Source organism: Epithele typhae (genome assembly GCF_022376455.1).
Source record: "Epithele typhae strain CBS 203.58 chromosome Unknown BXZ73scaffold_14, whole genome shotgun sequence".
Taxonomy (NCBI): Eukaryota; Fungi; Basidiomycota; class Agaricomycetes; order Polyporales; family Epitheliaceae; genus Epithele; species Epithele typhae.
In genome coordinates, this window is record NW_025954205.1 from 435634 (window position 1) to 446299 (window position 10666).

Here is a 10666-nt window from a genome sequence, read left to right on the forward strand (position 1 = left end):
TGAGGGCGTCGTCAGAGTGCCCGTCACCACCATCTACTTCTCAAAAGATGAGAGTGAACCGGGGTGTCTTCCGGGGTATTCGCAGGTCCTGAGGTTTTCGGTAGAGTTCCAGAGAGTTCCTCAGTCTTCACGAACACAGTGGGAGGGTGCACCAGAGAAGCGTGATCGAGTTGCGGGAACCATGGCCACGTACGCTTTCCGGGTGACGTCTCAAAATCTCAAAAGTGATCTGCGAGCTTACCGCAGAGCGTGAGTCGGGGACTGTGTCGCGGATGAGCAGCATGTTGACGGAAACGTAGTGCTGAGTCGTGCCCCGTAATGGGTAAGGGACGAGTGGTAGACGAAGAAGAAGGAATCAGCACTGCGGGAAATCCCCGGGGATACCGCCGTGAGGGGTGGGGACCTGGGTGCTGATGCCAAGGCTCGACCGAGGCGGCCGGTCGGGTTGGCGCTTGTCGAGAGACGTTCCGATTTTATCGGACTGTGCGTACATGGGCGTAGTCTTATGCCTCGCTGTACAGGCTGCGTGAACCAGAAGTAGGTGGTGGTGCATCGTATCGTATCGACTGCGCACATACGGGTTGAGCTGACCAGAGCGGGATGACGAGGGAGTCTCAGTCGGCGTACACTCCGAATCATATTCTGATCGGGGAGCGTGAAACGTGCCACGTGCGCGAGGCAAAGTGCGCCGCGTGCCCGGGCTGGACTCGTCTCCCGGCGGGCGCGCGACGGAGAGCTTCTTTCCGTCCTCCACAAGTCCTCCGCCTACTCCTGCGGCTTCCCGCCGTCCTCTGCCCTCGCCCTGTGGTCTCCCGTGTCATGACATCGGACGGCGCAGGGGCCGCTGCGTCGCTCCAACAATACCACCACTCGGTCAACCGGCTCCTCGTTGGCATGACCTTGTCTTCGGCCCTGTCTGGTACGTCTGCACAATCTCCTTCAGCTTCAGCCCCGGTCCAAGGTCAACTGGGCTAACGTTCTCTGTAAACGCCCAGGGATGGTGATGGTCCTGTCTGTACTGTCTCTCGCTGTGCTCTGGTACGTCCCCCACCGCGATCCTTTCCTCAGTCTAACGAATGCGTAGGCGTCGTGGAGTCCAGCACCGTGCCGCCCAGGCGCTTCTTGTCGCAACGATCCTGCTTCTGCTCTCGACCGTCATATTTTTCGCCGCGTCGATCGTCTCCGCGTTTGCGACCACCCGTCTGCTCTACAGCCAAGCGACGGGCGACCTTGACGACGTCGCCGCCCACCTCCACACTGCATACGTCGCGTCTGTGGTCGTCACATGCACGCTGGTCATCAACGTGAGCTCGCGGTCTCATCCAAGTCACCCCATGCGCTCAGTCCAACCTTCTCAGGTCACCGTCGGCGATACCGTCGTCTTCTGGCGCGCCGCGGCGCTCTGGGGCTATCAGCGGTGGATCAACATCATGGCCGGTGTGCTCATAGTCGCTACAGTCGGTCCGTGCCCTCCACCTCGTCCGCTCCCGGCAGCGCCTGGTCATCCGTATTCACCCTCACACCAGTCAGCGGAATCCTCGCCACGGCGTACGTCTCCCCCGTGTTCTCCGGCCCCGGCCCCAGCGGCGGCCCGCTCTACCAGCCACCCAAGTCCATCGGCGTGGGGACCGGGTTCGCGTCCCTCGTGTGTTCTGTGACCGCGAACGTCGTCGCGACTGCGCTCATCACGGCTAAAACTTGGTCAGGGGCGTGCTGACTTTGCGCGTGGCAGTAGTCTGACGAACCTCCTCAGGACGCACTGGAAGACGATCAAGCATAGCCTGGCGGAACACGACACATTTCCCCGCGCGCTCTCCCTCCTCCTGCTCCTCATCGAGACGGGCATTGCGTACTCGGCGATGTGGGTGCGTGAAGCAGATCGTGGAGGTCTCGTGTGTGCGCTGATCGCGTACGCTGCCGCAGCTCTTCGTTGCCGTCTTCTTCGGACTCAGCATCACCCGGCCCCCCGGGACTGTGGCCACATACAGCTCTGTTGTCGGCATCTTCGTGGGTTCGTGCGCCGTGCCTCTCGTGGTATGTAGCGCTGGTCGTCTTCGAATCGGTTGAGCCCTGACAGGACGTGGGACGGACAGGCGATGTACCCGATGTCGATCATCACGATCTTCGCCCTGAAGCAGTCGCCGTTGGAGCAGTCGGCAAGCCTGCTCACGACCGTCCCTTTCAGTCCGCACATTGGCTTTGACGGGTTCCAGAGCGACGCAGACACGGTGCCCACCACCCCCGAGAAAACGGACCACATTCGGAGCATCGCCGACGCGCGATGATAACACGCTTTTCGTTCACTGGTGCGTCCGGTTCGCGAGTGTCCGCGAACGTCCTCGGGCTGAACTGCACGCCAGGAATATCACTTTCATACCGGACATGAATCTCGGATTGTACGCACGCAACGCCCTGTGATGGCGATATCGGCCCCACGCTCTTTACTCTTCCACGCGGAACAAAATCCCATGTGTGCGTACGCGACCGCGGTTCTAGATGTTGTGTGAGCCACTTGGGACCTCTCGCGACTCGCGTGTGTGGTGCGCAAACGTTCGGTGCGTCCGATGCCGCGTCTGTCACACGCTACGCGATGCCCACCGCGCGACGTGGCGAGGATCCGAGCGGGAAGCGTGCAGTCTCCGCTCAGTCAGATACGTTAGCGCGTAGGTATCAAATTATCTCGATTTACTTCTGTCGCGTGCACAGCCCGGTGCACCCAGTGAGAGAGATGAGAACGCTTATTAAAGCATCACGGCGCGAAGTTTTGACTGCTTTTCGTTGCGACGCTCGCCGTTGCGCCCCACCGAGCATGCTCTCTGGGCAGTATGTTAACGACGGGGGCCCTCGTGATCAGACGACGCAATCCTCGAAGCCCGTGGTATCAGTCGTGAATCGGATGATTGTTCGCGAAGGAGAAATCGATGGTGCAGATCTCAGGCAAATTTCATGAGCCTGGGCGCGCAGCTGTGATCACGCGTCGCGCGACGCGTCTTGTCACACTTGTCACACGCTCCGGCCACAGGTGCCTGAAGCGCGTATTCGCTCTGTGTCATCTGAGACTGGTCTGCCTCCGCGAAGATGTTCTGTTGAAATGGCGTTCCGATCGTCTTGAGCGCTTGAGCCCTGCACCACCACCTCTGCAATCGCGCAGGTTGAACGGCAGACACAGAAGACGTCTCGACTCTCGAGCCTCAAGACGACGGTGAGTGCACTCCACCATTCAAGAGCCAACTGCCGGACTCTGGTCTTCGCACTTGAATCCCGGGCAACTCTAAGTAACTCTTAAGTTGCGTTCCTTTTTGGGTCTTCGCCTGCGTCGGTCCAGGGTCTGCCACATGGCCAATCTGATCGCTTACTATGGTTCTCCGCTGATGGTCCTCGGAGGGGCATCGCGCTCGCCGTCCTCTTTCTTTTCTCCGTCATCGTCTATCCCCTCCTCGGACCCCCGCTCCCCGTTCCACCGTCACCCCAACCATGGACGGGGACGGTGCAACTGCGTCGACCGCGCGCATACAGGCGTACCACGATGCAGTCGACCAGTACCTCCTCCAGGCCATTCTATCCTCGGTATTGTGCGGTGAGCGCGTCCCTTTATCCACCCGTACTTCTGGTCTCGAACGCACACAGCCGTCTCTTTCGTGCTCTCCATCGTCTCCCTCGGCGTGTTGTAGTACGTGCGATACGTGCTGTGCCTTGCACATGTAGCACTGACTTGAAACGGCCGCAGCAAGCGCGGGATCAAACAGCGCTCCGTTCAAGTCCTTCTCGTCGCTACCACGGTCATGACGGTCTCGACGATCCTCTTTTACGCATCGGCGGTCACCACCTGCTTCATAATGAACAAGGTCCTCGCCACGCAGCTTGCCGGTGCTTCAGTCGACTCCGACGAAGCCGCCTCTCTCACCCACACCTTGTACACCATCTCCATGATCAGCACGAACGCCCTCCTCATCAACGTGAGCGCGCGACACCTCTCCAGGATGCCGGGAACACGCGCTGATCACGCATATCTCAGGTCACCGTGGGCGACGCGGTCGTCGTCTGGCGGGCAGTCGCGCTCTGCAACTACAACAAGATCCTTCGTCTGGGCGGAATGGTTATGGTCGCGGCTATAGGAGGTCCGTCTCCATCTCCGCCTCTCTTTCTCACGCTTGCGCATATCATCGCCCCCCTTCCTGTGCAGTGCTCGGGTTAATTGGTACGGTGTGGGCCGCCCCCGGCAATTTGTGGATCATCAAAGTGACCGTCGACCCTGCGTTGCGACTGCAACCCGTCTCCGGCTGGAAACCCGACACCCCTGCGTTCGTGTCCCTGATGCTAACGCTGGTCACGAACGTCATCGCGACGGCGCTGATAACATACAAGGCATGGTGAGCCGCACCCTATGATTCTCTACCCGTTTGGTGCTGAAGCCTCGGCGCAGGGTGCACTGGCGGACGATCTTGCGGAGCTTGTCGGGGTGCGGCGGCGTCCTGCCGCGCGCGCTGCATTGCCTGGTTCTCCTCATAGAGACGGGGGTCGTGTACTCGTTGCTCTGGGTACGTCCCCCGGCTCCCCTCTACGCTCGCTCACGCTCACACTCACGTCGCACGCTGTCGCAGGTGTACATCGTCGTCGTCTACTACACCGTGGTTCTGACGCCGAGCATAAACTCCTCCAAGTTCGAGGTCTCCGGAGCGGTGTTTATGACGTCGTGCTTGACGCCGATCGTGGTGCGTCGTATCTTCGTTCGCGTGCGTCGCCCCGACTCTGACCTCGGACGGACGGCGGCGCGCAGGCGATATACCCCATGGCGATCATCGTGATCTTCGCGATGAACCAGTCGCCGCTGGAGGAGCTCACGGTGTTGACCACGATTCCGTTCGACACGGGCATGACGATGTCCATGTCCGTCTTCCACGGGGAGGATGCTGTGTTCCCGGATGGCCACGGCAAGGCCGAAACGACCGACTAGAGCACCTCATAACAACATCGGTGCGTTTCGCCCTCTGATGAGGCTTTCATGCGCTGTTTCGCTGACTCGATTCGATAGCAGGACCAGGGTAGACGTGCACCGAACACAGAAGCGCTCATGGGGCTCGCGCGTGGGCTCGCTTCATGGGCGCGCGCGCCCCCCTGGGAATACATGGGCAGCGTGTGCCCCGTTCTTCACGACGCACGCACGCCTGAAGCGTTCGCGCACGATGCGTCACAGCGTCACCGGCTGGACGACCAGAGATACGCTCGGGAGCGCCGTGCAGCCTTCCGCGGGACGTACGTCGCCGCTTTGTCGCACTCTTTTTTCACCGTGCGTTCGTTCTGCTCTTCACTTGCTATTCACACCATGCCATTCCGCGCTGGCGACGCTGTACAGTTGTTTCGTTCGTAATGGGGGGTCTGGATTGGAGTCTCATCGAGTTTGGAGTGTACCCCGCGCCTCGTCTGGATGCTGGAGCGCGTCCGCCACGCACAGCGCTCGCGCAAGTGGTGCCACTGGGGATGAGGGTTGAGGAAATGGCCCAGGACTCCCATCAGTCGTAGGTAAGTCGGTCACGCATCAGAGTCTTTCTAGGGTTCGACTTGTTCTTCCCTCGTAACATGGGGGACGCACCTGGGCGGGGTGCATCCGCCGCAACCGGTATGACCTGCGCGAGTGCTAGTACTCACGCCCACATTTTTGGCGGGGAAACTTGTCTATATTTAGCTGCGCCCGCCGCGTGCACAGTCGCGGACGCCAACTCAGTCCGCGGGTCGCACCTGAACGAGTGTCGGTTCTGCGACGACTTCTCACTCTACTACAGAGTGTCTACCCAGCCCGGTTAAAATATAGACGAGCGAAGCTATGAATAATAGGAACTTCTGTCTTAGAACCGACTTCCCAGTGCCTGCGAGCGCTAGCGATCCCGCGCATGATCAAGCAAGCCGTACGTGTGACGCCGGGACTGTCACGGCGCCTCAGTTGAGGAGACGTGCGTGACATGCCGTCGTCAAACTTTCTTCCCAACTCTCATCCGCTGCGTAGAACCTCCCCAAATTATCGTTCCACGGCCCTCCATCCCCGTGGGATCTGAGAGTCGTGCACGATCCGCTTACAGCTGCAACGTCTCTTGCATCCGACAGGGAAAAACGACGCATATACCCACCTTCCTGCCGTTCTACGCCTAGGCTGACAGACAAAGATGCCGGTTGGCGCTTCAACGCTCCCCCTTCTGCGCGAATGAGAGCTCTGTTTCTCGCATCGAAGCCGAGGGAGGTCGGATCCGCAACGAAGGGCTGTTCCTCGTGGGCAGAGGGCTGCCGACAGAACATTGTGCGTCGTCTTTGCTTTTCTGCGGTCTTCTCCCTTCTCCTTTCCACACGCCCATCCCAGTGCGTGCAACTCCGCGACTTCCTTTGAAATCGCTGTGCCCCTGGACTAAATGTGATGATGGAGGGCACGGGAGAGGGGCGGTGTTGCCCCCCGTGCCGGCCGGCATGTTTCGCCTTTTCCGTCTTCGAATTCCCTTGATGCACCCGCGACACGGCCATCTCCTGAGCTATCATCTTCTGGTCGTATGCGGCGATTGCGAGGGCACGGGCCCTTTCCCATTGCTGCCGTTAACTTTGTCTGCTCTGCCAAGTCTTCGGGACCCTAGCCGAGCGTGATATCAAGAGGCAGCCCACGTCGGCACAGACGCCCTCTTCTCTCCCAGAGACCGCCACCCGTCACCTGTGGACTAACGTGCGCGTAGGTCTCGCTCTCTCGCCGCCATGCCTGCAAGCACAGCGTCCTACGCGAACCCCGACGCATTATCGCTACTAGGCACCGCAACAGGGGTTCTAAACACGCAGACGGTGGTCACAAACGTGCTCGTCACTTTCCTTTATGGTACGCTGCTTCTGCTTGGGATCCACCCTTTTCGCTTACTCGTTCTTTCGCTAGGTGTTGTAACAATATTATCTGCCGTGTGCTTATACCTGCTTCGGTGCGTGTTTGCTTTACTTTGCACATGCGAGTAGGCTCATTGCATGTGCATCTACCTAGTCGCAAAGGCTTCAAGCAGCGCTCCACTAAGTTTCTCTTCGGCGCCACCATACTGCTGTACATTTCGACGTCCTTCCACTGGGCGACCAACGTCGCCTACATGCTCTCCTTCAACCATCTCGTCGCCTCCGCTGCGGCCGATGTCGGTGTCCCCACCTTCTCCATCCGCTCCATGATGCTTCTCCAGAACATCCAACGACATGCGACACCCACTGCGCTCACCGTCAACGTACGTCCCTACGCCTCTGCCTGGAGACCAACCGCGCACTGACATCTAGGCAGATGTTCGTCGGAGATGTGATCGTGTGGTGGCGTGCGCTCGTCGTCTGGCCGGGGCAGAAGATGGTCCGCTGCTTCTGCGGCATATGTCTGCTCGTCGCCACCCTCGGTGCGTCTGCACGCCCTACAGCTCCTGCCTGGTGGCTGTTCCCGCTGACCCGCGCTTCTCCAACAGGCCTTACATTCATGTCAATCATCTCCGCGTCCGTGAATGATGTCGAAATGACGCCAAATAGCGTGGATATGGTCTCAAGCTTCTTCTCGGGTCTTTTTGGTGCACTCTCTGCGCTCCTCACGCTCACCACCAACTTTGCCGCGACGGCGATGATTGGATACAAAACCTTGTGCGTCTCCTGTCATTCATCCAGCCTCCGAGCAACGTGTTTAATCAGTCGCAGGCAGCACCGCAGCTTCCTCAAGCGCTCCCTCGGGCGGCGCGCGCGGAACACGCAAGTACTCAAGGTCATGATCCTGCTCGTCGAGTCCGGCGCTATCTACTGCGGGATGTGGATATTCGTTGTCGTCTACGCCTTCATGCAGACGTTCGGCGGCGTCGACCTCCAGAAGTCCGCGTCTGGATGGTACACCCTGTCGTACTACCTCACCAACGGCTGCCTGATCCCACTGGTGGTGAGTCGCCGCCTTCTTCGCTTCTGCGTGCCCATCTTTCTGCGCCGCTCTGCACCAGTGATACTCGCCCGCCGAGTCGCGATGTGGCAGACCGGTTCTCGTTGTCCCCTTGCTTACGATCGCTGATTCAACGTTGTCTGGCAGGCGATCTATCCAATGGTCATCATGATCCTCGTCTCGCTCAACAAGTCCCAAGTGTCGACGGTTGTTAGCGCGCCTCGTTTCGACAGGAGCAACTCGGGCACGGCGCGCGCGAGTGCGACCATCCACCTCAAGCCCATGTCCTCGTCGTCGGCAACGACGAAGAGTGCAGATACCTTGGTGGTGTAGCCACGGCATCGGTCGAAGTTGTCGGCCCAGTAGCTTCCCTGGGCTATGTATTTGAGATGTAACCTGAGAAGGAGACGGCGACGACGCTCGTGCTTCCACGCTTACTTTCGCCCATCTCTACTCAGTACTCGGGAGGTGCTCATTGCCTGTATGGGGAGCCGGTTCTTCCTGTCGAGAGGGAAGCTGATTTCTCCTGTGCAGGCTCGTGCAGACGACGGCAATGGCCCGGCAAACAGTCGTGCCTGCGGATGCGGTCTCGTCTGGTTGCGATCCCAGTCCTGGGAAGTGAATGCTTGAACTATCTCTTTCCGTACAACAAAATCACACGTCCAGACCATGCAAGATCATGCGGACCAAGAAGAGAGTTGCAATGGAAGGATAGAATGCGGAGAACAGAAGATCGTTTGACGGACGCCCAACATCCGAGGCGCCGTTCCCACCGGGGCGGGAAGGGCCAGTGCCCTTCGCGATTGGTGAACTTTGAAGAGGCCGCCGCTGTGAGTTCTTTGCTATCGCGCGCAGTGTACACTCGTGTCTGACGGTGTTCCGTAGGTTCTACGCTCGCGAACCCAAGACTGCGGAGATGGTGCGGTGCAGAGTTGAAGGCACGGAGATAACAGCGCGCGTTTGTGCATGCGTCGCGGCCGCCAGGCTCTACGACCTGGTATGGCGTGCGCATGTATCGTTTCGTGCTGTACGTGAAGCCGACCCGCGTTCCAGGCTTCACCGACGCAGCGGGAAAGCCCACTCGGAGTCTGTCTGGCTTCTAGGGGGAGCATCGCCCCCACATCGCCCCCGCGCAGATCATTCATACTGGAACGCGACCATGACTCTCGCCGCCACGCCTCTCCGCCCTCCTACCCTCACCTTTCTACGAAGCTCGCCTGCACGCACCCCTGAGCGCCATGTCAAGCCAGCAGATAAACATGGACGCGCTGGCCGAGTTCGACGCGTTCGCCGGATTCCTTCTCAGCGCCCCCATCAGCCTCCTCTTGTCCACCCTCCTCCTCGGTTCGTCCTTGCCCCTCACACGCGCACACACTCAGCCCTAGACTGACTCGGCGCCCAGGCATCCTTACCCTCCTTGTGGCCTCGGCCTCATTGTCTGTATAGTGCGTCCTCCCTTTGCCCAGGCTTTGCGCACGCCCGCTGATCGGATCTACATAGCCGTGCTCCGCGCACGCTCGAGTCGCTGCTCCAGCTCGTCACCCTGCTTGCCCTTCTCGCCTCCACCGTCTCCTACTTTGCGTACACCCTTCGCTATGTCCTCGCCTACACGACGTTCATGGGCGCCACCGCCGTGGCTGCCACTGCGGGTACCGCCTCCGATTCGCTCAGCGCCGCGTCGGTGCTCCTGGCAGGCAAACGGTGGTGGGCGGCGCTCAGCTCGGTCACCGTCGTCAACGGTGTAATCGGGAACGCGGTCGGGTGGTGGCGGACGCACGAGGCATGGCGGGGCTCGCGGTGCGTGAGGTACGTCGGTGCGGGGTCGTTGGCTGTCATGGTCGGTGAGCACCAGTACATCCGCACACCGTCGCGAGCACGGTATCTGACGTATTGACACGTGCAGCACTTGGCGCTGCCTCTGCGGCACTCGCGCGGGCCAACCCCGACGAGAGCGCGCCCATCGTCCCCGGGGGCGCCGCGTTCCGGCTCCGCGTCGCGTTCGCGGTCTTCGCACTGTGCTCGAGCGGGACCGCGGCGGCGCTCTCGGCGATGAAGATCGCGGAGGAGCGGGAGCGGCTCGCGCGCGCGGTCGCGAAGCCGTGGATGATGCACCGCGCGGCCATCGTGGGCTCGCTGGTGCTCGAGTCTGGCGTGCTCTACTGTGGGCTCTGGGTGCGTGCGTTTCTATCCAGACGACGGGCGGTGATCTGAAGCGCAGGTGGCTTTCAGGCGATCGTGCTCGGCTACAGCTCAAGCGTCCAAGGCACTAGCAGCGCGTCCGCGCTCAACTCCGTGCTCTACCTCGCCGGGCTCGCCGTCCCGCTCCTGGTACGTTCTTGCCCTCGTCTCGATGCTGCGTGCACTCATCCCTGCGCGCACCAGGCGATCCACCCTGCACTGGTCATCTTCCTCGCCGCCGCCGACGTCTCGTACCTCTCTCGGCGCGCGATGGAGGCCGCGGTCTTCGGTTCCATGCGCGATCCGACGCGGCGGCCGCTCGACAGTCTCGTGTTCGTGCGCTCACAGAAGAGCACCATGCCGGTCGATTCTACCGCATCACGGCTCAGTCGGGTCGAAGAGTCGGAAGGGGGCACGGCGTCGGGGGCGGACAGCAAGACGAACGTCGGGGAAGAGCTGCAGTGATCGAGGACGGGAGAATGTTATGACTTACTGTAAGTACCAGTGGACTCTGCTTGCTACTCTCCTCTCGCGATGCGCTGTGCGCGCCAAATCGGCTTGAGCAGACCGCGCGCACGT

At 60.5% G+C, this 10666-nt stretch overlaps 4 protein-coding genes across 4 annotated transcripts; all 4 read left to right on the plus strand.

Moving 5' to 3' along the window:
- Positions 1-819: 819 nt before the first annotated feature.
- Positions 820-2285, plus strand: BXZ73DRAFT_99928 (uncharacterized protein; the record flags this gene model as incomplete). Its single annotated transcript, XM_048028169.1, has 8 exons — positions 820-919; positions 996-1038; positions 1085-1304; positions 1359-1461; positions 1527-1701; positions 1754-1865; positions 1924-2034; positions 2094-2285. 8 exons carry the CDS (start codon positions 820-822, stop codon positions 2283-2285), a joined length of 1056 nt encoding a protein of 351 aa, XP_047879499.1.
- Positions 2286-3474: 1189 nt separating this feature from the next.
- Positions 3475-4954, plus strand: BXZ73DRAFT_99929 (uncharacterized protein; the record flags this gene model as incomplete). The annotated part of the gene is made up of 8 exons (XM_048028170.1): positions 3475-3577; positions 3628-3670; positions 3728-3956; positions 4016-4118; positions 4184-4370; positions 4424-4538; positions 4602-4712; positions 4778-4954. 8 exons carry the CDS (start codon positions 3475-3477, stop codon positions 4952-4954), a joined length of 1068 nt encoding a protein of 355 aa, XP_047879500.1.
- Positions 4955-6729: 1775 nt separating this feature from the next.
- Positions 6730-8242, plus strand: BXZ73DRAFT_99930 (uncharacterized protein; the record flags this gene model as incomplete). Its single annotated transcript, XM_048028171.1, has 7 exons — positions 6730-6847; positions 6902-6944; positions 7004-7232; positions 7286-7391; positions 7458-7626; positions 7681-7912; positions 8057-8242. 7 exons carry the CDS (start codon positions 6730-6732, stop codon positions 8240-8242), a joined length of 1083 nt encoding a protein of 360 aa, XP_047879501.1.
- A 905-nt stretch (positions 8243-9147) lies between these two features.
- On the plus strand, positions 9148-10552 carry BXZ73DRAFT_99931 (uncharacterized protein; the record flags this gene model as incomplete). The annotated part of the gene is made up of 6 exons (XM_048028172.1): positions 9148-9253; positions 9312-9354; positions 9410-9750; positions 9813-10081; positions 10139-10237; positions 10292-10552. 6 exons carry the CDS (start codon positions 9148-9150, stop codon positions 10550-10552), a joined length of 1119 nt encoding a protein of 372 aa, XP_047879502.1.
- Between the last annotated feature and the right edge of the window lie 114 nt (positions 10553-10666).